Source organism: Salvelinus fontinalis, chromosome 28 (assembly GCF_029448725.1).
Source record: "Salvelinus fontinalis isolate EN_2023a chromosome 28, ASM2944872v1, whole genome shotgun sequence".
Classification (NCBI taxonomy): domain Eukaryota; kingdom Metazoa; phylum Chordata; class Actinopteri; order Salmoniformes; family Salmonidae; genus Salvelinus; species Salvelinus fontinalis.
The window spans coordinates 33,957,283-33,984,575 of NC_074692.1; the positions used below are offsets into that span (position 1 = coordinate 33,957,283).

Sequence of the window (27,293 nt, forward strand, 5' to 3'; positions counted from 1 at the left end):
GTAAGAAATATTCTGGAATCTATAGAAATATATGTATTAATGTCTATAGTACATTTGTTTTTGACATGTTTATTATATTACAGACACTTTACAAACATACTTTTAAATTCTATTATGTGAGCTAAACAAAAATAAATGTTAAAAAATCCTTTAAGCGGTAATCAGCGGTAGAAACAAAAACAAAGCTTTTACCCGCCATTGTTTCGGTAAAAAGCTGAGGGATGGGGCTGGAGAAATGTACCACTCTCAAATTCACAGACAGAGATGTGGATGCAAGGACTGACCATCAATAATATCAAAAGTATAGTTTTAACCATGTTTTGAGGCTATACATTATTTGTTTACATTTACTTTGTTTACAAACATTGGAGTAAAACAAGCTTAAATGTTGTGTTCTGATGTGGTTAGACAGTTGAACTAAGCTCATGAGGCATTTATAAGTTATACTCTTCAAGAATCAATGGGTACATATCATTCAAGAATCAATGGGTACATATCATTCAAAGCCATACAACTCTCCTTCCGTGGCCTCCAACTGCTCTTGAATGCAAGTAAAACTAAATGCATGCTCTTCAACCGATCGCTGCCTGCACCCACCTGCCCGACTAGCATCACTACTCTGGACGGTTCTGACTTAGAATATGTGGACAACTACAAATACCTAGGTGTCTGGTTAGACTGTAAACTCTCCTTCCAGACTCACACTAAGCATCTCCAATCCCAAAATACATCTAGAATTGGCTTCCTATTTTGCAACAAAGCATCCTTCACTCATGCTGCCAAACATACTTTTGTAAAACTGACCATCCTACCGATCCTTGACTTCGGCGATGTCATTTACAAAATAGCCTTCGACACTCTACTCAGCAAATTGGATGTAGTCTATCACAGTGCCATCCGTTTCATCACCAAAGCCCCATATACTACCCACCACTGCGACCTGTACGCTCTCGTTGGCTGGCACTGGCTTCATATTCGTCACCAAACCCACTGGCTCCAGGTCATCTATAAGTATTTGCTAGGTAAAGCCCCACCTTATCTCAGCTCACTGGTCAGCACAGCAGCACCCACCCATAGCACGCCCCCCAGCAGGTATATTTCACTGGTCATCCCCAAAGCCAACTGCTCGTTTGGCTGCCTTTCCTTCCAGTTTTCTGCTGCCAATGACTGGAACTAATGGTAAAAATCACTGAAGCTGGAGTCTTAAAACTCCCTCACTAACTTTAAGAATCAGCTGTCAGAGCAGCTTACCGATCTCTGTACCTGTACACAGCCACCCAACTACCTCATCCCCATATTGTTATTTATTTTTTTGCTCCTTTGCACCCCAGTATCTCTACTTGCACATCATCATCTGCACATCTATCACTCCAGTATGAATGCTAAATTGTAATTATTTTCACGTCTAAGGCCTACTTATTGCCCAGCTCCTTACTCTTCTACATTTGCATACACTGTATATATTTTTTTTCTATTGTGTTATTGACTGTACATTTGTTTATGTGTAACTCTGTGTTGTTTGTGTCGCACTGCTTTGCTTTATCTTGGCCAGGTTGCAGTTGTAAATGAGAACTTGTTCTCAACTAGCCTACCTGGTTAAATAAAGAGTCAAAAAAATCTATGTAGCAACTGCTGATTGCCCTTTTAAATTTTAATTCCATAATGTATCATTTTTCATTTTAATTTTTAAACGTGATACTGTTGGGCCCTCTAGTCAAAAAATCCTATAGAGAAAATAATAGCAGATTTTGGCCAAGATAAAGAACCCCATACAAGTCCAATATGACTGGTTCTGAAATCTGATAGGATTTTTCTATTGATCATAGTGTAAAGGAACTTGCAGCCTTGAATCACTCCCAAACTGTGATGGTGTGTTAAAGAGATTGACAATCGCAGGTAATTATCACTGGTGTAAATAGGCAAATATACGGTGATTGTACTCCAGAGACACGGTAGAGAGGCTGGTTCCCAGTTTACTGGTCTTTAATCTTGATTGCAGTTTGACATAAATCTTCAGGTTTCTGTGCCATATTTAGCTGTGAGATTGTCCAAACAAGAGCTCTGTTCAAATCCCCATACTTTCATACTGTATACTACATAGTTAATGAGTATATACTATTAGTTAATTTTAGTATACTGTAAACGAACGGTATCATTTCAGTTGAGCGTACTAGCGCTACGCCTGTCTACCGCAAGTTAATTATGTTGCTATGCAACCTCTTGCTATCTTGTTAGCATAACAAAACATTACTAGCTAGACATTTTATGACTTCGGGTGTGTTTCATAAATTCAATCTGGAGTGCCAGAGTGCTCTCTGGGCGTTCGTAAATTCAGAGCGTTATCAGATTGTCGGTTCGTAAATTCAGAGCGTTATCAGATTGTCAGTTCGTAAATTCAGAGCGTTATCAGATTGTCAGTTCGTAAATTCAGAGCGTTATCAGATTGTCAGTTCGTAAATTCAGAGCATTATCAGATTGTCGGTTCGTAAATTCAGAGCGTTATCAGATTGTCAGTTCGTAAATTCAGAGCATTATCAGATTGTCAGTTCGTAAATTCAGAGCGTTATCAGATTGTCAGTTCGTAAATTCAGAGCATTATCAGATTGTCGGTTCGTAAATTCAGAGCGTTATCAGATTGTCAGTTCGTAAATTCAGAGCGTTATCAGATTGTCAGTTCGTAAATTCAGAGCATTATCAGATTGTCGGTTCGTAAATTCAGAGCGTTATCAGATTGTCGGTTCGTAAATTCAGAGCATTATCAGATTGTCGGTTCGTAAATTCAGAGCGTTATCAGATTGTCGGTTCGTAAATTCAGAGCGTTATCAGATTGTCGGTTCGTAAATTCAGAGCGTTATCAGATTGTCAGTTCGTAAATTCAGAGCATTATCAGATTTCATTTCGTAAATTCTGGGGGATTATCAGATTGTCAGTTCGTAAATTCAGAGCGTTATCAGATTGTCAGTTCGTAAATTCAGAGCGTTATCAGATTGTCAGTTCGTAAATTCAGAGCGTTATCAGATTGTCAGTTCGTAAATTCAGAACGTTATCAGATTGTCAGTTCGTAAATTCAGAGCGTTATCAGATTGTCAGTTCGTAAATTCAGAGCATTATCAGATTGTCGGTTCGTAAATTCAGAGCGTTATCAGATTGTCAGTTCGTAAATTCAGAGCGTTATCAGATTGTCAGTTCGTAAATTCAGAGCGTTATCAGATTGTCAGTTCGTAAATTCAGAGCATTATCAGATTGTCAGTTCGTAAATTCAGAGCGTTATCAGATTGTCAGTTCGTAAATTCAGAGCATTATCAGATTGTCGGTTCGTAAATTCAGAGCGTTATCAGATTGTCAGTTCGTAAATTCAGAGCGTTATCAGATTGTCAGTTCGTAAATTCAGAGCATTATCAGATTGTCGGTTCGTAAATTCAGAGCGTTATCAGATTGTCGGTTCGTAAATTCAGAGCATTATCAGATTGTCGGTTCGTAAATTCAGAGCGTTATCAGATTGTCGGTTCGTAAATTCAGAGCGTTATCAGATTGTCGGTTCGTAAATTCAGAGCGTTATCAGATTGTCAGTTCGTAAATTCAGAGCATTATCAGATTTCAGTTCGTAAATTCTGGGGGATTATCAGATTGTCAGTTCGTAAATTCAGAGCGTTATCAGATTGTCAGTTCGTAAATTCAGAGCGTTATCAGATTGTCAGTTCGTAAATTCAGAGCGTTATCAGATTGTCAGTTCGTAAATTCAGAACGTTATCAGATTGTCAGTTCGTAAATTCAGAGCGTTATCAGATTCTCAGTTCGTAAATTCAGAGCATTATCAGATTGTCGGTTCGTAAATTCAGAGCGTTATCAGATTGTCGGTTCGTAAATTCAGAGCGTTATCAGATTGTCGGTTCGTAAATTCAGAGAGTTCCACTCTTGGAGCATTCAGAACACGCACTGGACGCTCTGACCGAGGAGTAGCGTTGATCCGAGCGTTTTGACCTCACAATGGCAGTCATGCACCCAACCCAACTGGCTAACATTGACTAGCTTGCTAGCTACTTCCAGACACAAATGAGAGAACACTTGAGAGACCATTTTACTCGCCCAAGCAGAGCTGGTTAGGCTGTTTTCATGTTATCTGGAGCGTTGGTGACTGTAACGATTTTTTTCCGACGTTTACTGACACCGACCATTATCAACAGGTGTTGAGCGTTTGTAAATTCATCAGTTATTCTGCGCTCTGGCACACTCAGACAAGATTGCTTTGAAATCGGAGTAGATGGCCAGAGCGAATTTATGAACGCACCCAAATTAACAATGTCCATTGAGAATGCACAACGACTATACCGCTAAGCTAAGAATGATGTGATTAATCAAGTCAATAAACGTTGGGTAGTTTGTTAGGTAGCATATAGTTAATATACTGGCAAGTTCGATGTATTAGTAGCCTACTAACGATGTTACTTAGGTAGCTAGCTAACATACAGGTACATACCGCTGTAATGATATGCTACGCAGTTCGTAAGGATACCGTAGCTAACACATGTTCAGCCAAACACGACGTGTAACGTAACTTATTTGAAACGTCATTACTTTCTTACATTGCTCAACATTTTCTTAACATTTGTCATAATTAAAGCAATGAATTTGTATCTGCACTCGTCGGACTTCGGCTGCATATTTTCCACAATTTTCTTCAAATCTGAAAATGTTGTGAAGCCACGCCCATTTTCGGAAAGAATTGTATTATGGGCCCTAAAAGCACGGAAATAGTGTCCACTGCTTGTATACTTCATATTTTGCCGAATGTTGTACGACATTGGCATACTAACTATATCGATACTATGACCAATAAGCATAATACAGACTTAACGTACGTCACAAATAGTATGGTTAGTGCGGTTAGTATGAGTTTTCGAACACAGTTCAAATGTATTTATCCAATTGTGGTGTCCATACAATGTGGTCTGAAATAACAATGAATAGAATAATATCAAGACTATGGCTTGACAGGTTGTAATAGATAAGTAGACAGGGCTAATGAAGGGGCTGCTGCAGTCACTATGGGAGCTCTTTCTAGAGCGCCCAGTTAAATTGTGCACAAGAGCATTTTTTTTACTATGTAAATCAAATCAAATCCAATTTTATTGGTCACGTACACGTGTTTAGCAGATGTTATTATAGGTGTAGCGAAATGTTTGTGCATCTAGTACCAATAGCAGCAATATCTAACAAGTAATATCTAACAATTTCACATTCAACAACTTGTGTTGTTCTGGGTCTTATTTATAATGCGTCTGCCGCCAATACAATCCCCCCCGGACATTCCTGCTTCATAGACAACAGCCCTAAGGGCAATAAAATAGGGGATGTGGGGCCATCCTCTTTGAAATGTTCAAACACATCCCCCCCAGTTCAACGAGGTCCCTACACATCAATCATCATGACAACTTCAAAGGAATAGATGCAATATAGACATAAATTAACACACACACTCTAACACCTGACAACAGGAGCAGGATGCCCTTATATGGGCATCACCATGTGACACCTTCTCGCCAGGATGTCCTGACCGGATGCCCATATTTGGGCATGCACACGTCATCCAGACATAGGGTCATAAATCAAACGTTTGACGCGCGCCGTCTACTTTATTCTCTCTAGCGTCTGATAAATGACTAAAATGTCAAATGTAAACATGATTAAAACATTCACAACTTCGGCAGGAAACATAAGGAAATAAAATCTGTAATTACAGTTATTGCATTCACGCACAGTGAAGGATAAACCTGTTAGAATAATATTGGTATAAAAGTAGAGATTCCCTGCACTGCCACAGGTGGCTGTTTTAAGCAATATATTTTGTATCATTGTGATTACCTTATAGGGCACATCACTGTACTCTATACTCCTCTGTAAACTAGTCATCTCTGTATACCCATCGCAAGACCCACTGATTGACGCTTATTTATAAAACCCTCTTAGGCCTCACTCCCCCCTATCTGAGATATGTACTGCAGCCCTCATCCTCCACATACAACACCCGTTCTGCCAGCCACATTCTGTTAAAGGTCCCCAAAGCACACACATCCCTGGGTCGCTCCTCTTTTCAGTTTGCTGCTGCTATCGACTGGAACGAGCTGCAACAAACACTCAAACTGGACAGTTTTATCTCAATCTCTTCATTCAAAGTCTCAATCATGGACACTCTTACTGACAGTTGTGTCTGCTTCGCGTTATGTATTGTTGTCTCTACCTTCTTGCCCTTTGTGCTGTTGTCTGTGCCCAATAATGTTTGTATCATGTTTTGTTCTGCTACCATGTTGTTTTGCTACCATGTTGTTGTCATGTGTTGCTGCCTTGCTATGTTGTTGTCTTAGGTCTCTCTTTATGTAGTGTCATGTTGTCTCTCTTGTCTTGATGTGTGTTTTGTCCTATATTTATATGTTATTTATTTTTATTTGTTTTATTTTTAATCCCAGCCCCTTATGGTAGGCTTTCATTGCCTTTTGGTAGGCCTTCATTGTAAATAAGAATTTGTTCTTAACTGAATAATAAAGGTTAAAAAATACATTTTTATTTTCGACAGGAACAAAACGATAATATTACAATATGATTCTAATAGAGGTGACAATCCTTTTTTTTATGTAACCTATATTTAACTAGGCAATCCTATATGATTCTATTTGAAAAATCACAAACACTAAAGTATTTTTTGACTAAGGCAAAATGTACAGACACACCGTAAATACATGTCATACATACTGACAAACCTGACTCATTAGTTATATTGTTTTATCCGTATGGTGACATCAGTGTGTTTGCCCCTTGCTCTCCCCCAGCCTCTGAGTCTCCACCTATCTCCCAGGCTGCGCCTGAAGCCATGCGTTATTTTCTATTAAAAAGATAATGAGTCACTGGGGTATGGATGGTTTCAACGGACAAGACTGTTGGGCCAGTGACACCATCCAGCGCTAATGGCTAAACTTGGACGGACAGGGAGGGGCTTCTTCTGTCAGCTGTTGCGTTGTGGCGCCCAGAGGCACCGCACACTTTCTGGACATTGTTTTGCACACTCACCGTCAGGCAAAACGGTAGCCATATAAAACGGTCTTCCAGTCGATATAAGGTCAGTTAAACTCAAAGACCGTATTCAACTTCGAGGATACTAAGGGAAGGGGTCGTCACAAGTCGATGTCCGTTATTTTGGGGTGATTCAATGCGTAACTGTCTTGAGCGCAACACCTGAAGAACATAGATACAATTTCGTTTTTAGGAAATCATCTGGTTTACAATTTTTTTCTCTCATTGTCTACTATATATTTATATTCCTTTGGCAATTGTCAGCTCCGGGAGAGTAAACTTGGACAGAGTAAACTTTTTTCTTACTTTTCTTATTTGGAGCAGCAGCCAGTTGATCATGGCAGAAGACTTCTACACTCTGGGAACGCTGGGTAGTAGGCAGAGGGTCCCCCGAGACCCTTTCAGAGAGAGTCCGTCACTGGCCTCTCGGTTTATGGACGATGACTTTGGGATGTCCCCTTTCCCTGAAGACTTGTCAATGGACTGGCCCGGTTGGGCTCGGCCTAGCCGGCTCAGCACGCGGCTTTCCGCACCATTCACGGGCACTCTGCGCACAGGGTTTCCACCAACGCGTTCATCGACTGGGCAGCCGCCTGTGTACAGCACGAGATACAACGAGTCCCCCCGCAGCTCTCCGACCCAGACGCCGGGAGAGCCGTGGAAAGTTTGTGTGAACGTCCACAGCTTCAAACCAGAGGAACTTAACATCAAAACCAAAGATGGGTTTGTAGAAGTATCAGGTGAGGACATATTAATTTAGGCGCTATTCAATGTGTATCTCTGCGGCGTTACAGATTGCGCGATATAAATTTAAAGGTAATTTCCGATTGAGGCGTCATACTGTTTGCAGTGTTTACAGTGAACGTAGTCTCCGATAACGCGGGAACATTGCCTTTAAATTTCAATCACACTGTAACGCTGAACTTCCGCAATACGGATTGAATATAGCCATAGTCCTACTTCAAATATACAGTAATTGACTTGAACACATCTAAGAAAAAAGTGTCTATTGTCAGAGTGCAGTTGCTTTGGGGATCAATAAGAAACATTAACAACTGTACTTATATAGGCTATTGTGTCACATTTGAAAATGAAATAATATGCATCGTCTCATACATACAATTAAAGTACACAACAGACAGGATTATTTACAAAATAGTTTTATTCATATTTAAAATATGTACATCATATATTCTCATAGCCCGCTCATATGATATGGATGTTTGAATAGCCTACAACCTACGATATATCGGGCAGTAGGGTCCATGACTTGCAGATTGCCAGCCCTGTTCATCAAGCCCAGGCACCTGTTCAGATGCCTCCAGAATCACTCACCCATGAGACAGATATAGATTTAAGTGAGGAAGGCCCATGACAACAGTCTCTGTCCAGAAGGAGACAAGCAACACACTGCTGTTAGTATTAGAGAATGTTTTGGAACTGTTATTCTGCCCGGTGATAGCTGACTAGACCCTTCAGTAATTATTTAATCATATGCTCTTGTTGTGCTACCATGCTCTGATCCTAGGAACCAAATACACTGAACAGCTTGTTTCTGGAAGTATTATTCTGCCTGGCGATAGCTGATTAGTGCCTACACCCCCCTTGAGTATTTAATCAATTCATACAGTATAATCTCTGAGTTTGTTTTGTTACCAAGCACTGAACTGATTTACTGAAGTAAAATGAACTGCTGATTGTAGAACTAAATAAGTACAGGGGTTATATAAACCTTCTATCCAGGGCATCCATACAATCTTTGAGTTTGTTATGTTTTTACCAGGTCTTGAATGTTGGTTGAAATAAGTATCAAATATATTTAAAGCTGTCCATGGCTTCTTTAGACTGTAGACTAAATATTTAACGGACAACTGAAGAATGCCAGGTGGAGTGTAAGTTACCAGAGAGAAGAGACTAGGCCTCATACGGAGCTTTTTATAAACACAGTGTTGGTATGCCATTAGGGTCATTCAGTCAGCTAGCGCCATGGAGCTAAGGCCTGCCTGCCTCTGGGGGCTCTTCCTGCCTGCCTGCCTCTGTGACCTGACCTGTTCTAAATGTGTGTCTGTGAGAGCATGTCATAAGCATGTTAAAGTCGGGGTTAACATGGCCAGGCCGTGCTTTCTCTCATGTCATGTGTAGATAGTAACCGTCAAAAGTCAACCTAACTTTGGCTGAACAGAGTTTTTGCCTCGTAGTAGTTTCTGAGTTATCACAAAGCAGTGTGTCCTTGGGACTGCAGCAAAAAAAAGACACTTGGAATGGATGTATATCATACTTGCAATTAAGAAACTAATGTGATCTGACAAGTGCAGTCTGAGTGTGTTACCAAGGCAGTTAGGAATGTGACATCCGTACCACACGGGACTGAGGGAGGATGAGAGGCTCAAGGAGACTGAGGGAGGGTGAGATGTTCAGGGAGACAGAGAGGGTGAGAGGTTCAGGGAGACTGAGAAGGGGAGAGGTTCAGGGAAACTGAGAGGGTGAGAGGTTCAGGGAGACAGAGAGGGTGAGAGGTTCAGGGAGACTGAGAGGGTGAACGGTTCAGGGAGACTGAGAGGGTGAGAGGTTCAGGGAGACAGAGAGGGGGAGAGGTTCAGGGAGACAGAGAGGGTGAGAGGTTCAGGGAGACAGAGAGGGTGAGAGGTTCAGGGAGACTGAGAGGGTGAACGGTTCAGGGAGACTGAGAGGGTGAGAGGTTCAGGGAGACAGAGAGGGTGAGAGGTTCAGGGAGACAGAGAGGGTGAGAGGTTCAGGGAGACAGAGAGGGTGAGAGGTTCAGGGAGACTGAGAGGGTGAACGGTTCAGGGAGACTGAGAGGGGGAGAGGTTCAGGGAGACAGACAGGGTGAGAGGTTCAGGGAGACTGAGAGGGTGAGAGGCTCAGGGAGACTGAGAGGGTGAGAGGTTCAAGGAGGCAGAGAGGGTGAGAGGTTCAGGGAGACTGAGAGGGCGAGAGGTTCAGGGAGACAGAGAGGGCGAGAGGTTCAGGGAGACAGAGAGGGTGAGAGGTTCAGGGAGACTGAGAGGGTGAACGGTTCAGGGAGACAGAGAGGGTGAGAGGTTCAGGGAGACAGAGAGGGTGAGAGGTTCAGGGAGACTGAGAGGGTGAACGGTTCAGGGAGACAGAGAGGGTGAGAGGTTCAGGGAGACAGAGAGGGTGAGAGGTTCAGGGAGACTGAGAGGGTGAACGGTTCAGGGAGACAGAGAGGGTGAGAGGTTCAGGGAGACAGAGAGGGTGAGAGGTTCAGGGAGACAGAGAGGGTGAGAGGTTCAGGGAGACTGAGAGGGTGAGAGGTTTAGGGAGACAGAGAGGGTGAGAGGTTCAGGGAGACAGAGAGGGTGAGAGGTTCAGGGAGACAGAGAGGGAGAGAGGTTCAGGGAGACAGAGAGGGTGAGAGGTTCAGGGAGACTGAGAGGGTGAGAGGTTCAGGGAGACTGAGAGGGTGAACGGTTCAGGGAGACTGAGAGGGTGAACGGTTCAGGGAGACTGAGAGGGTGAGAGGTTCAGGGAGACTGAGAGGGTGAGAGGTTCAGGGAGACTGAGAGGGGGAGAGGTTCAGGGAGACAGACAGGGTGAGAGGTTCAGGGAGACTGAGAGGGTGAGAGGCTCAGGGAGACTGAGAGGGTGAGAGGTTCAAGGAGGCAGAGAGGGTGAGAGGTTCAGGGAGACTGAGAGGGCGAGAGGTTCAGGGAGACAGAGAGGGCGAGAGGTTCAGGGAGACAGAGAGGGTGAACGGTTCAGGGAGACTGAAAGTGAGGCTGTGGTTGGTTGTGTTCTCTCCAGAGCAGAGCTGTGGTTACGTTTCTGTTCTCTCCAGAGCAGAGCTGTGGTTACGTTTCTGTTCTCTCCAGAGCAGAGCTGTGGTTACGTTTCTGTTCTCTCCAGAGCAGAGCTGTGGTTACGTTTCTGTTCTCTCCAGAGCAGAGCTGTGGTTACGTTTCTGTTCTCTCCAGAGCAGAGCTGTGGTTACGTTTCTGTTCTCTCCAGAGCAGAGCTGTGGTTACGTTTCTGTTCTCTCCAGAGCAGAGCTGTGGTTACGTTTCTGTTCTCTCCAGAGCAGAGCTGTGGTTACGTTTCTGGTCTCTCCAGAGCAGAGCTGTGGTTACGTTTCTGGTCTCTCCAGACCAGAGCTGTGGTTACGTTTCTGTTCTCTCCAGACCAGAGCTGTGGTTATGTTTCTGGTCTCTCCAGAGCTCTAGGCCAGTCCAGCACTTTCCTCAGGTGTAGACGTCACACAGCGGGGGTATAAGGTTGCACATAGCTGGGTGGGACAGAGCAGAGGGTAGGGGTGTTGGGCAGCGGCTGCTACACTGACATTTATCATTCAGAGCAGCTGCACAGACAGGAGTCATAAACAGGACGTTATTAAGATAGGATGTCCTTCATTCTGGGGCCTTCCAGATCTTTCTTTCCATTTCTCCCTCAGTCAGGGTTGGCGATTTCATCATCTGAGAAGAAGTAGGGTTAAGATGGGAAATGGGGAGGTGTGTTCTGTGTCATTCCTGTGATTATAATAAAGTCATTTTTTAATTTATTTAACTAGACAAGTCAGTTAAGAACAAACTCTTATTTACAATGACTGCCTACCGGGGAACAGTGGGTTAACTGCCTTGTTCAGGGGCAGAACGACAGATTTTTACCTTGTCAGCTCGTGGATTTGATCCAGCAACCTTTCGGTTACTGACCCAACGCTCTAACCACTAGGCTACCTGCTGCCCCTTTGAGTTGAATTTAATTTAATTATATGACCCACCCTTACACCAAGGACTATGTCTAAACTCCATGTTAACTTCTGGACACCACAATCCTGCGTTTTAGATAACGACACCGAGATTTTTGCCACATGACATGTTGTTGATTGCATCTCCCACTTATCAGAAGCTATGACCAAGCGAGAGAGATTACACAATTTGACAAAGTATCACTTGTTGGGGGTCGTTGCACTCTGTTCATTGTATTTCATGTTGTTTTTTCCCACAGGGAAACATGAAGAGAAGCAGGAGGAAGGAGGCACCGTGACAAAGAACTTCACAAAGAAGATACAGTGAGTATCCATAGCTGCCTGGAACAATAACAACAACTAAAACAACAACAACAACAATAACATCAACCACAATAACAACAACAACAATAACAACAACAACTAAAACAACAACAACAACAACCGATAAACCAATGCGCCTTTAGGATCACTTTACTTATTGCAGTCTCCTCAGTACCCACAAACTATCAGAAGTCTCCTCAGTACCCACAAACTATCTGCAGTCTCCTCAGTACCCACAGTCTATCTGCAGTCTCCTCAGTACCTACAGGTTGTTATCAGTCTCCTCAGTACCCACATACTATCAGCAGTCTCCTCAGTACCCACAACCTATCAGCAGTCTCCTCAGTACCCACAAACTATCAGCAGTCTCCTCAGTACCCACATACTATCAGCAGTCTCCTCAGTACCCACAAACTATCAGCAGTCTCCTCAGTACCCACATACTATCAGCAGTCTCCTCAGTACCCACAAACTATCAGCAGTCTCCTCAGTACCCACATACTATCAGCAGTCTCCTCAGTACCCACAAACTATCAGCAGTCTCCTCAGTACCCACAAACTATCAGCAGTCTCCTCAGTACCCACAGGTTGTTATCAGTTTCCCCAGTACCCACAGGTTGTTATCAGTCTCCTCAGTACCCACAGGTTGTTATCAGTCTCCTCAGTACCCACAGGTTGTTATCAGTCTCCTCAGTACCCACAGGTTGTTATCAGTCTCCTCAGTACCCACAGGTTGTTATCAGTCTCCTCAGTACCCACAGACTATCAGCAGTCTCCTCAGTACCCACATACTATCAGCAGTCTCCTCAGTACCCACAAACTATCAGCAGTCTCCTCAGTACCCACAAACTATCAGCAGTCTCCTCAGTACCCACAAACTATCAGCAGTCTCCTCAGTACCCACAGGTTGTTATCAGTCTCCTCAGTACCCACATACTATCAGCAGTCTCCTCAGTACCCACATACTATCAGCAGTCTCCTCAGTACCCACATACTATCAGCAGTCTCCTCAGTACCCACAAACTATCAGCAGTCTCCTCAGTACCCACATACTATCAGCAGTCTCCTCAGTACCCACATACTATCAGCAGTCTCCTCAGTACCCACAGTCTATCAGCAGTCTCCTCAGTACCCACAGTCTATCTGCAGTCTCCTCAGTACCCACAGGTTGTTATCAGTCTCCTCAGTACCCACATAATATCAGCAGTCTCCTCAGTACCCACATACTATCAGCAGTCTCCTCAGTACCCACAGTCTATCAGGAGTCTCCTCAGTACCCACAGACTATCAGCAGTCTCCTCAGTACCCACATACTATCAGCAGTCTCCTCAGTACCCACAGTCTATCAGCAGTCTCCTCAGTACCCACAGTCTATCATCAGTCTCCTCAGTACCCACAGTCTATCTGCAGTCTCCTCAGTACCCACAGGTTGTTATCAGTCTCCTCAGTACCCACATAATATCAGCAGTCTCCTCAGTACCCACATACTATCAGCAGTCTCCTCAGTACCCACAGTCTATCATCAGTCTCCTCAGTACCCACATACTATCAGCAGTCTCCTCAGTACCCACATACTATCAGCAGTCTCCTCAGTACCCACAGTCTATCAGCAGTCTCCTCAGTACCCACAGTCTATCTGCAGTCTCCTCAGTACCCACAGGTTTTCAGCGGTCTCCCCAGTACCCACAGGTTGTCAGCAGTCTCCCCAGTACCCACAGGTTGTCAGCAGTCTCCCCATTACCCACAGGTTGTCAGCAGTCTCCCCATTACCCACAGACTATCAGCAGCCTCCTCAGTACCCACAAGTTGTCAGCAGTTTCCTCAGTACCCACAGACTATCAGCAGCCTCCCCAGTACCCACAGACTATCAGCAGTCTCCTCAATACCCACAGGTTGTTATCAGTTTCCCCAGTACTCACAGGTTGTTATCAGTCTCCTCAGTACCCACAGGTTGTTATCAGTCTCCTCAGTACCCACAGGTTGTTATCAGTCTCCTCAGTACCCACAGGTTGTTATCAGTCTCCTCAGTACCCACAGGTTGTTATCAGTCTCCTCAGTACCCACAGACTATCAGCGGTCTCCTCAGTACCCACAGACTATCAGCAGTCTCCTCAGTACCCACAGGTTGTTATCAGTCTCCTCAGTACCCACAGGTTGTTATCAGTCTCCTCAGTACCCACAGGTTGTTATCAGTCTCCTCAGTACCCACAGACTATCAGCAGTCTCCTCAGTACCCACAGACTATCAGCAGTCTCCTCAGTACCCACAGACTATCAGCAGTCTCCTCAGTACCCACAGACTATCAGCAGTCTCCTCAGTACCCACAGGTTGTTATCAGTCTCCTCAGTACCCACAGACTATCAGCGGTCTCCTCAGTACCCACAGACTATCAGCAGTCTCCTCAGTACCCACAAGTTGTCAGCAGTCTCCTCAGTACCCACAGACTATCAGCAGTCTCCTCAGTACCCACAGACTATCAGCAGTCTCCTCAGTACCCACAGGTTGTTATCAGTCTCCTCAGTACCCACAGGTTGTTATCAGTCTCCTCAGTACCCACAGACTATCAGCAGTCTCCTCAGTACCCACGGTCTATCAGCAGTCTCCTCAGTACCCACAGGTTGTCATCAGTCTCCTCAGGACCCACAGACTATCAGCAGTCTCCTCAGTACCCACAGACTATCAGCAGTCTCATCAGTACCCACAGGTTGTTATCAGTCTCCTCAGTACCCACAGACTATCAGCGGTCTCCTCAGTACCCACAGACTATCAGCAGTCTCCTCAGTACCCACAAGTTGTCAGCAGTCTCCTCAGTACCCACAGACTATCAGCAGTCTCCTCAGTACCCACAGACTATCAGCAGTCTCCTCAGTACCCACAGGTTGTTATCAGTCTCCTCAGTACCCACAGGTTGTTATCAGTCTCCTCAGGACCCACAGGTTGTTATCAGTCTCCTCAGGACCCACAGGTTGTTATCAGTCTCCTCAGGACCCACAGGTTGTTATCAGTCTCCTCAGTAGCCACAGACTATCAGCGGTCTCCTCAGTACCCACAGGTTGTTATCAGTCTCCTCAGTACCCACAGACTATCAGCAGTCTCCTCAGTACCCACAGGTTGTTATCAGTCTCCTCAGTACCCACAGACTATCAGCAGTCTCCTCAGTACCCACAGACTATCAGCAGTCTCCTCAGTACCCACAGACTATCAGCAGTCTCCTCAGTACCCACAGGTTGTTATCAGTCTCCTCAGTACCCACAGGTTGTTATCAGTCTCCTCAGTACCCACAGACTATCAGCAGTCTCCTCAGTACCCACGGTCTATCAGCAGTCTCCTCAGTACCCACAGGTTGTCATCAGTCTCCTCAGGACCCACAGACTATCAGCAGTCTCCTCAGTACCCACAGACTATCAGCAGTCTTCTCAGTACCCACAGGTTGTTATCAGTCTCCTCAGTACCCACAGACTATCAGCGGTCTCCTCAGTACCCACAGACTATCAGCAGTCTCCTCAGTACCCACAAGTTGTCAGCAGTCTCCTCAGTACCCACAGACTATCAGCAGTCTCCTCAGTACCCACAGACTATCAGCAGTCTCCTCAGTACCCACAGGTTGTTATCAGTCTCCTCAGTACCCACAGGTTGTTATCAGTCTCCTCAGGACCCACAGGTTGTTATCAGTCTCCTCAGGACCCACAGGTTGTTATCAGTCTCCTCAGGACCCACAGGTTGTTATCAGTCTCCTCAGTAGCCACAGACTATCAGCGGTCTCCTCAGTACCCACAGGTTGTTATCAGTCTCCTCAGTACCCACAGACTATCAGCAGTCTCCTCAGTACCCACAGGTTGTTATCAGTCTCCTCAGTACCCACAGACTATCAGCAGTCTCCTCAGTACCCACAGACTATCAGCAGTCTCCTCAGTACCCACAGTCTATCAGCAGTCTCCTCAGTACCCACAGGTTGTAATCAGTCTCCTCAGTACCCACATAATATCAGCAGTCTCCTCAGTACCCACATACTATCAGCAGTCTCCTCAGTACCCACAGTCTATCAGGAGTCTCCTCAGTACCCACAGACTATCAGCAGTCTCCTCAGTACCCACATACTATCAGCAGTCTCCTCAGTACCCACAGTCTATCAGCAGTCTCCTCAGTACCCACAGTCTATCATCAGTCTCCTCAGTACCCACAGTCTATCTGCAGTCTCCTCAGTACCCACAGGTTGTTATCAGTCTCCTCAGTACCCACATAATATCAGCAGTCTCCTCAGTACCCACATACTATCAGCAGTCTCCTCAGTACCCACAGTCTATCATCAGTCTCCTCAGTACCCACATACTATCAGCAGTCTCCTCAGTACCCACATACTATCAGCAGTCTCCTCAGTACCCACAGTCTATCAGCAGTCTCCTCAGTACCCACAGTCTATCTGCAGTCTCCTCAGTACCCACAGGTTTTCAGCGGTCTCCCCAGTACCCACAGGTTGTCAGCAGTCTCCCCAGTACCCACAGGTTGTCAGCAGTCTCCCCATTACCCACAGGTTGTCAGCAGTCTCCCCATTACCCACAGACTATCAGCAGCCTCCTCAGTACCCACAAGTTGTCAGCAGTTTCCTCAGTACCCACAGACTATCAGCAGCCTCCCCAGTACCCACAGACTATCAGCAGTCTCCTCAATACCCACAGGTTGTTATCAGTTTCCCCAGTACTCACAGGTTGTTATCAGTCTCCTCAGTACCCACAGGTTGTTATCAGTCTCCTCAGTACCCACAGGTTGTTATCAGTCTCCTCAGTACCCACAGGTTGTTATCAGTCTCCTCAGTACCCACAGGTTGTTATCAGTCTCCTCAGTACCCACAGACTATCAGCGGTCTCCTCAGTACCCACAGACTATCAGCAGTCTCCTCAGTACCCACAGGTTGTTATCAGTCTCCTCAGTACCCACAGGTTGTTATCAGTCTCCTCAGTACCCACAGGTTGTTATCAGTCTCCTCAGTACCCACAGACTATCAGCAGTCTCCTCAGTACCCACAGACTATCAGCAGTCTCCTCAGTACCCACAGACTATCAGCAGTCTCCTCAGTACCCACAGACTATCAGCAGTCTCCTCAGTACCCACAGGTTGTTATCAGTCTCCTCAGTACCCACAGACTATCAGCGGTCTCCTCAGTACCCACAGACTATCAGCAGTCTCCTCAGTACCCACAAGTTGTCAGCAGTCTCCTCAGTACCCACAGACTATCAGCAGTCTCCTCAGTACCCACAGACTATCAGCAGTCTCCTCAGTACCCACAGGTTGTTATCAGTCTCCTCAGTACCCACAGGTTGTTATCAGTCTCCTCAGTACCCACAGACTATCAGCAGTCTCCTCAGTACCCACGGTCTATCAGCAGTCTCCTCAGTACCCACAGGTTGTCATCAGTCTCCTCAGGACCCACAGACTATCAGCAGTCTCCTCAGTACCCACAGACTATCAGCAGTCTCCTCAGTACCCACAGGTTGTTATCAGTCTCCTCAGTACCCACAGACTATCAGCGGTCTCCTCAGTACCCACAGACTATCAGCAGTCTCCTCAGTACCCACAAGTTGTCAGCAGTCTCCTCAGTACCCACAGACTATCAGCAGTCTCCTCAGTACCCACAGACTATCAGCAGTCTCCTCAGTACCCACAGGTTGTTATCAGTCTCCTCAGTACCCACAGGTTGTTATCAGTCTCCTCAGGACCCACAGGTTGTTATCAGTCTCCTCAGGACCCACAGGTTGTTATCAGTCTCCTCAGGACCCACAGGTTGTTATCAGTCTCCTCAGTAGCCACAGACTATCAGCGGTCTCCTCAGTACCCACAGGTTGTTATCAGTCTCCTCAGTACCCACAGACTATCAGCAGTCTCCTCAGTACCCACAGGTTGTTATCAGTCTCCTCAGTACCCACAGACTATCAGCAGTCTCCTCAGTACCCACAGACTATCAGCAGTCTCCTCAGTACCCACAGTCTATCAGCAGTCTCCTCAGTACCCACAGGTTGTTATCAGTCTCCTCAGTACCCACAGGTTGTTATCAGTCTCCTCAGTACCCACAGACTATCAGCAGTCTCCTCAGTACCCACGGTCTATCAGCAGTCTCCTCAGTACCCACAGGTTGTCATCAGTCTCCTCAGGACCCACAGACTATCAGCAGTCTCCTCAGTACCCACAGACTATCAGCAGTCTCCTCAGTACCCACAGGTTGTTATCAGTCTCCTCAGTACCCACAGACTATCAGCGGTCTCCTCAGTACCCACAGACTATCAGCAGTCTCCTCAGTACCCACAAGTTGTCAGCAGTCTCCTCAGTACCCACAGACTATCAGCAGTCTCCTCAGTACCCACAGACTATCAGCAGTCTCCTCAGTACCCACAGGTTGTTATCAGTCTCCTCAGTACCCACAGGTTGTTATCAGTCTCCTCAGGACCCACAGGTTGTTATCAGTCTCCTCAGGACCCACAGGTTGTTATCAGTCTCCTCAGGACCCACAGGTTGTTATCAGTCTCCTCAGTAGCCACAGACTATCAGCGGTCTCCTCAGTACCCACAGGTTGTTATCAGTCTCCTCAGTACCCACAGACTATCAGCAGTCTCCTCAGTACCCACAGGTTGTTATCAGTCTCCTCAGTACCCACAGACTATCAGCAGTCTCCTCAGTACCCACAGACTATCAGCAGTCTCCTCAGTACCCACAGTCTATCAGCAGTCTCCTCAGTACCCACAGGTTGTTATCAGTCTCCTCAGTACCCACAGGTTGTTATCAGTCTCCTCAGTACCCACAGTCTATCAGCAGTCTCCTCAGTACCCACAGGTTGTTATCAGCCTCCTCAGTACCCACAGGTTGTTATCAGTCTCCTCAGTACCCACAGGTTGTTATCAGCCTCCTCAGTACCCACAGACTATCAGCAGTCTCCTCAGTACCCACAGGTTGTTATCAGTCTCCTCAGTACCCACAGGTTGTTATCAGTCTCCTCAGGACCCACAGGTTGTTATCAGTCTCCTCAGTACCCACAGGTTATCAGTCTCCTCAGTACCCACAGACTATCAGCGGTCTCCTCAGTACCCACAGGTTGTTATCAATCTCCTCAGTACCCACAGGTTGTTATCAGTCTCCTCAGTACCCACAGGTTGTTATCAGTCTCCTCAGGACCCACAGGTTGTTATCAGTCTCCTCAGTACCCACAGACTATAAGCAGTCTCCTCAGTACCCACAGGTTGTTATCAGTCTCCTCAGTACCCACAGACTATCAGCAGTCTCCTCAGTACCCACAGGTTATCAGTCTCCTCAGTACCCACAGACTATCAGCGGTCCCCTCAGTACCCACAGGTTGTTATCAATCTCCTCAGTACCCACAGACTATGAGCGGTCTCCTCAGTACCCACAGGTTGTTATCAGTCTCCTCAGTACCCACAGGTTGTTATCAGTCTCCTCAGTACCCACAGGTTGTTATCAGTCTCCTCAGTACCCACAGGTTGTTATCAGTCTCCTCAGTACCCACAGTCTATCAGCAGTCTCCTCAGTACCCACAGGTTGTTATCAGCCTCCTCAGTACCCACAGGTTGTTATCAGTCTCCTCAGTACCCACAGGTTGTTATCAGCCTCCTCAGTACCCACAGACTATCAGCAGTCTCCTCAGTACCCACAGGTTGTTATCAGTCTCCTCAGTACCCACAGGTTGTTATCAGTCTCCTCAGGACCCACAGGTTGTTATCAGTCTCCTCAGTACCCACAGACTATCAGCAGTCTCCTCAGTACCCACAGGTTATCAGTCTCCTCAGGACCCACAGGTTGTTATCAGTCTCCTCAGGACCCACATGTTGTTATCAGTCTCCTCAGTACCCACAGACTATCAGCAGTCTCCTCAGTACCCACAGGTTGTTATCAGTCTCCTCAGGACCCACAGGTTGTTATCAGTCTCCTCAGGACCCACAGACTATCAGCAGTCTCCTCAGTACCCACAGGTTATCAGTCTCCTCAGTACCCACAGACTATCAGCGGTCTCCTCAGTACCCACAGGTTGTTATCAGTCTCCTCAGTACCCACAGGTTGTTATCAGTCTCCTCAGTACCCACAGGTTATCAGTCTCCTCAGTACCCACAGACTATCAGCGGTCTCCTCAGTACCCACAGGTTGTTATCAATCTCCTCAGTACCCACAGGTTGTTATCAGTCTCCTCAGTACCCACAGGTTGTTATCAGTCTCCTCAGGACCCACAGGTTGTTATCAGTCTCCTCAGTACCCACAGACTATAAGCAGTCTCCTCAGTACCCACAGGTTGTTATCAGTCTCCTCAGTACCCACAGACTATCAGCAGTCTCCTCAGTACCCACAGGTTATCAGTCTCCTCAGTACCCACAGACTATCAGCGGTCTCCTCAGTACCCACAGGTTGTTATCAATCTCCTCAGTACCCACAGACTATCAGCGGTCTCCTCAGTACCCACAGGTTGTTATCAGTCTCCTCAGTACCCACAGGTTGTTATCAGTCTCCTCAGTACCCACAGGTTGTTATCAGTCTCCTCAGTACCCACAGGTTATCAGACAGACATTTCACACATCTATTGTTATACAACCCAATATAAAAAATGTTGGCTCATTCCTAGGCGTGCAAAACAATAACAACAACTGATAAACAGTTGTTCCTTAAGGATTACCCTACTTCCTACACTCTACCCACGGGTTATCAGATGTTTCAAACAGCTATTTTCATATCAGCCAATATTTAAGGTGCCGCTCATTCCTAGACGCCCTGAACATCAACAACCGATGAACAGTTGTTCCTTTAGGATTACCCTACTTCCTACAGTCTTCCCACAGCTAATCCAGCAGATATTTCAAACATCTATTGTCATATGATCTTATATCTAAAAATCAGCTGATTGTCCCAGTTACCCAAGAAAGGCATCTAGTGTGTAGAATGTTCCATAGAGCCATGCCCCTGTTAATTGGGACTATGGAACATCAGACAGTGGTGCTAATCATGAGTTCAGGGGCACTGGCTGCCTTCCAAACGACACTGTCTTCCCTACAGTACACAGTACACACCACCCTATAGGTCCCAGTCAAAAGTAGTGTACTATATAGGGAATAAGGGGCCATTTGGGACACAGTTAGTGTCTTACAGGCGTCACTTCAATGTTGTTCATTTCCCCTTGGCTAATTAGTAGGCAGCTGGTCTGCACCGGCTCCAGCACTGCTCTCTCTCTCTGTCATCATATCACCAAGCCCTGTAATTGGAATCCCTTAGATCACACAAACACTCACACCTGCACGCACACACACACAAACACACACACACATTGTGCTCCAGCTAAGCTAAACCAGAAGCAAGAGACGGACTGAGAGATAGAATAGTGTGTATAAAAATAACTGTCCTCAATACAGGAATCCTCTGGCTATGAGTACAGTAGGCTACACTCAGTGGAGAGAGAGAGAGAGGAGACATTCCTGTACTGCCTAATCTAATGTATACATGCATGAGAAACCGTGTGTTGTTTTTAGTCTAAAAGACTAGAGCTGGGCTATTTCTGGCAGGTTATTCAACTCTGATGCACATTGAGCCGAGTCACAGTCAACAGCCTTTAACTGTGACTGTATTCATGATACTGCTCGGCTTCTTTTGCCATTATTGATCTATCAATTGATTTTGGTCTTATAGGATGGTGTCTGTATAGATAGGATTCAATAAAAATGATTAAAATGATTAAGTACAGATCATTTTCCTCTAAATGTTCTGGAGTGAAAATATAACCTTGCATCACCAAGGTTAACTATTTTAGTTATTCTAGAAGCAAACACATTGTAACTCAATGTCCCTGGAAGTCTCTCTCTGGAATGTCACTCCTGTGTGTTTTGCTGTGAAGGTCTCAGTGTGTTTGTTATTCAGGGCTGTGGGTGGATTGTCATTGTCACTTTGCCTCCTGTCTCTATTCCTGTGATAGACATAATAATACTGGACTGCTTCAGATTGACTCAGTCCATCAGCTGCACGGACACACACACACACACACACACACACACACACACACACACACACACACACACACACACACACACACACACACACACACACACACACACACACACACACACACACACACACACACACACACACACACACACACACTTACTCACACAGACACACACTCACACAGACAAACACAGACTCACACACACACACACACACACACACACACACACACACACACACACACACACACACACACACACACACACACACACACACACACACACACACACACACACACACACACACACACACACACACACACACACACACACACACACACTTACTCACACAGACACAGACAAACACAGACTCACACACACTCTCTGTATTTTTCTCTCGCTCTCTTTCTCTCTCTTCTATCTCTCCTCTCTCTCTCTTCCCCCAAGCCCTGTTTCACTACCCCTGATTTTTTTTAAATATTGGACAGTTTTTGGCAACCATACAGAATCAATAGGCTAGATAAAAAGAAGTGTAGCCAGAGTTAAAGAAAACCCCATCCGGACAGATAAGTCTCTCCAGCCCGGTGTGGCTCGTAATGAGCCAGATGAGTGATTTGACTTCGTCAGAGAGACACTGACTATGCCATGCTGCATTGAGAAAATAGGGGACCGTGAATTGAAACCTTGAAGCCAGGGATGATTTATCCTGAAGTCTTCAGTCGCTTCCAACTTTCCACACGAGTGGGTCTAAGGGATCTCTTTCCCCTCACTCTTTCCCTTCCATCCATTGGTCCCTCCTTGAACTCCTGTCTTATGGACAGGCAATTGTCAGTTGTGTGTGAAGATGGTAGACTGTAGAGGGGCTATGCTAATGAAATGGACTGTAGACTCTAGGTCTAGGCCTATGAGGCTGGGTTGTTTATTTAAGGACCTAGGAACACTTGGCAGCTCATATGGAAACTCCTGTGACGGATGGACGGAGGGCTTTATTTGGCCATGCTCCTTGACAAAGACCAGATACCAGTCCGTTTGGGGTCGCTGTCTCTCGTTCGTTCTCGCTCTTTCTCTCCCCTTCCTCTGTCTCGGTCCTTCTGGTGTTTTCTCTTTTCCCTCTCTCTCTCTCTCTCTCTCTCTCTCTCTCTCTCTCTCTCTCTCTCTCTCCCTCTCTCCCTCTCTCCCTCTCTCTCTCTCTCTCTCTCTCTCTCTCTCTCTCTCTCTCTCTCTCTCTCCCTCTCTCCTCTCTCCCTCTCTCCCTCTCTCCCTCTCTCTCTCTCTCTCTCTCTCTCTCTCTCTCTCTCTCTCTCTCTCCCTCTCTCTCTCTCTCTCTCTCTCCCTCTCTCTCTCTCTCTCTCTCTCTCTCTCTCTCTCTCTCTCGCTCTCTCGCTCTCTCTCTCTCTCTCTCTCTCTCTCTCCCTCTCTCCTCTCTCCCTCTCTCTCTCTCTCTCTCTCTCTCTCTCTCTCTCTCTCTCTTTTTATCTCTCTCTCTGTCTGTGGGTCTGTCTTTATGTCTCTCTCTCATGTCTCTCTCACACTCTCTGTCTTTCTTTCTTTCTCTCTATCTCGCGCAATTTATCTGACTGACAACGTTAGCATCTGTAAGCAAGGTCACACATATGACTATGACGAGAATGTGTGTTTAGAACTGTTATAGGATGGACATGCTACTACAGTGTCATAAGTGACAAAAGACAAGACAAAGCTCAGTATAGGTTAATAAATACCACGCTGACGTTTGTGGGATACAAGGCTAGTTCTAGCTCAAACCCAGAGCCATACAGCATACTTCTGTCTGGGCTATCTTCCAAGGATACTGTATTTCCTATCTTCTCCAAGGTCATCTTTGAATCTCTGTCTGTTTATCTCATATTGGTTCAATCATAGCAGGGTTGCGTCCGAAAATGCAACCGATTCCCTATATAGTGTACTAATTCTGACCGGTGCATGGGCACTGGTTAAAGGTAGTGCACTACATAGGGAATAGGATACCATTTCAAAAGCAATCTCTGTCCGTTTATCTCATATTGGTCCAATCACACAAGTCCTCCTCTCTCCATCCTTCAGCATTCTCCTAAACATTTTGACGGAAGGTAATATTGTATCTCACTTCTATTCCTGTCAACACAGAACTCATTTCTCTCTCTTTCTCACTCTCTCTCTTTCTCTCACTCTAACTAAATAAATGTATCTCTCCCTCTCTCTAAACTCTCTGTCTCTCCCTCTCGCTCTAAACTCTCCGTCTCTTCCTCGTTCTCTTGTTCTCTCTCCCTCTCTTTCCTTTAGAATTCTCTTAAACATTTTGACAGAAGGTAACAATATCTCACTGAATCTCTCTTGCTCTATTTCTCTCTCTCTCATTTTCCCTCTTTCTTTCTTTCTCTCTCTCTCTCTTTCCCTCTCTCACTACACATTTATGAGGAAGCCATTTATGCTAATCTAGTCATATACAATATGTATCATATTTTCAGTACAAAAAACATGGGGGAAAATGGAGAAAGAAAAAGCTATTTTGTCTAACTTGAAATTGTCTGCTACCCGTCCACCTGGCTGTTGGGATGAGCTGGTTAGAAAAGTATGTAGATGGAAATTGCAGGTGATAATAAACTTTGCATCAGACAGCTATTTTATGTGTAATTGGAATCTTTATTTCTCAGTCCTGCGCCTGGAGCGAGTCCGTCTCATTTCTTCTTCTTCTTCTTTATTATTTTCTCCCTCATGGTGCCACAAAGATGATGGCAGCCAGAACATTTTAATGAAAACCTGGAAAATACATTTACATGTATCTCTGGGGTGTGAGATTACGCATTCGGAATGAGCTAAGGCCAAAGAGGGAGAGAAAAAAATAGTTTTCAACAACAATTTCATCTGCAGCCAAGGTTTCTCCTCACGGACAGTTTTACACCCTCTGTTTATAACTGATAGTGTTAAATCCTCTGTTTATAACTGGAGGCTGTTATGAGATAGTGTTAAATCCTCTGTATATAACTGGAGGCTGTCGACAAGATGTCAATCAAATCTGTGTCTTGGCACCAAACGGTATTTGCAGTACTGCTGAGGTGAGGTTCATGTTTTTAAGACGTCTAAGCACAGGGGTGTACACTTCCTTTTTCTTGCTCTTTCTCTCACACCTGTTCTCTCTGTTTTTGTAGTTACCAACCTTTTCAAGACCCTCAAGCTTAAAAGTCTATGTACGAGTCTCTCACATATGTTCTCTCTTTCTCTCGACTTCCCAGGATTCCAACCCACGTTGACCCTGTGACGGTCTTTGCCTCCTTGTCGCCAGAGGGGGTGTTGATCATCGAGGCGCGGCAGAGCCCTCCCTACTACCTCTTCAGTAACGAAGGTCCCCAGGGAGAGATGGAGGAGGCCAGCCAGAGCCAAGAGGCCAGGCCCCAAGAGGCCGCCATGGTTTAGGACGAAGCCCAGGACCGAGCTCTCTTCCCTAGGGAGACACAGGCTCACCCGGGCCACCCATTCAGGGAAACCATGACGTACAGAGCCACATTTGACCCCAAAATCATGTTTGTTTGATTATTGGCACTAATGCAACTCCATAATTGAGCGTCCAGCAGAGTAGAGGAAGAGCTAACATGTTCAAAGCCTTGGAGATCCTCAGCATGTGTTGTAGCCCCCTACATCACCCTATTCCCTTTGTAGACTACTTCTGACCCCTATATAGGGAATAGGGTGCCAAAGAAACACCCTGATTTTCATTTTGAGTGTAAAGTAATCGCTCCATCATCCCCCTAAAACATTTTTGCCAGTGTTTCTCTTGGTAGCCATGCTGCTTGGTTCTCGCACCAATTTAATTTCAAGTCAGAAACTAAATCAATCCCACTGTCTCACAGTAGCATTGCTACTGACCTGTTTAGATACAGACAGAGGCTGGCTCAAGGCTGAGAGCCATGTCTATCTGGGTCGTTCCGTAATGTCATGTCTCCCTTCAGTATTTCACACGTTATTTGACGTTTATGCATCATGCAATGTCTTTTATGTGTAATTGATCCATTGTCAATCATATTATGTTGAATGGGTAAATTAAAGAAGCTTATTGAAATTCATAAGCAAGTTGTACAATATGACTGAGTAGTCTCATTATCGTTATAGTGTGTTATAGAGTGTTGATATTGTATTATACCCCAATGTAGGTGACTGACTGTAAATAAATTGCACTGTAGCTTACCTACCATATATACCGATCCAAATACATACACAGGTCTATTCAAGTGCCGTGATTGCCCTAACTAGAGGTCTTACAAAATAATGTTCTTTGCATTTTTTTATTTGTACATGTGATGATGATATTGTGTTGGTTCTTGGTGCAAAGGTATTAAACTTTTTGCCAGACTTCTCCCATCCCTCTCTCATCACCTCCCTCCTCCTCCCCCACTCTCTCTCTCCCATCCCTCCCTCCCTCCTCACCTCCCTCTGCTCTCCCTCCTTTTCTCTCCCCCCTCTCGCTCTCTCCCATCCCTCCTCTCCTCCCTCTGCCGTCCCTACTCCTACCCCCCCGCCTCTCTCTCCCATCCCTCCCTCCTCTCCTCCCTCCGCCCTCCCTCCTCTCCTCCTCCCTCTCTTCCCTCTTCTTGATATCTTTGTATTTGTTTATGCAATAAAACCTCCCATCAATCCCAGTGTGTGTTCACATCTGTGTGTTTTGTTCTGTGGATTTGTGCCATGTACAGTATGGGCCAGAATCCAAGATGTCCATTCGACAGTGCCCAACAACAGTAATTGGGTAACATATCACTGCATTTGGAAAGTATTCAGACCCCTTGACTTTTTCTACATTTTGTTACTTTACAGCCTTATTCTAAAATTGATTACATTGTTTTTTTTCTTCTCAATCTACACACAATACCCCATAATGACAAAGCAAAAACAGGTTTGGATTTTTTTTGCAATCTTATTAAAAATGAAAATCTGAAATGTCACATTTACACAAGTATTCAGACCCTTTACTTAGTACTATGTTGAAGCACATTTGGCAGCGAATACAGCCTCGAGTCTTCTTGGGTACGACGCTACAAGCTTGGCACACCTGTATTTGGGGAGTTTCACCCATTGTTTTCTGCAGGTCCTCTCAAACTCTGTCAGGTTGGATGGGGAGCGTCGCTGCACAGCTGTTTTCAGGTCTCTCCAAAGGTTTTTCAGAGGGTAAAAGGCTCTGTCTGGGCCACTCAAAGTCATTCACAGACTTGTCC

The 27,293-nt window shown here is 45.5% G+C and overlaps 1 protein-coding gene across 1 annotated transcript; it reads left to right on the top strand.

Annotated features, from left to right (window-relative positions):
- Positions 1-6,927: 6,927 nt before the first annotated feature.
- LOC129826623 (heat shock protein beta-8-like) lies at positions 6,928-26,723 on the top strand. Its single transcript, XM_055887546.1, has 3 exons — positions 6,928-7,805; positions 12,049-12,112; positions 25,323-26,723. Exons 1-3 carry the CDS (start codon positions 7,403-7,405, stop codon positions 25,501-25,503), a joined length of 648 nt encoding a protein of 215 aa, XP_055743521.1. The 5' UTR covers positions 6,928-7,402; the 3' UTR covers positions 25,504-26,723.
- The last annotated feature ends 570 nt before the right edge of the window (positions 26,724-27,293 follow it).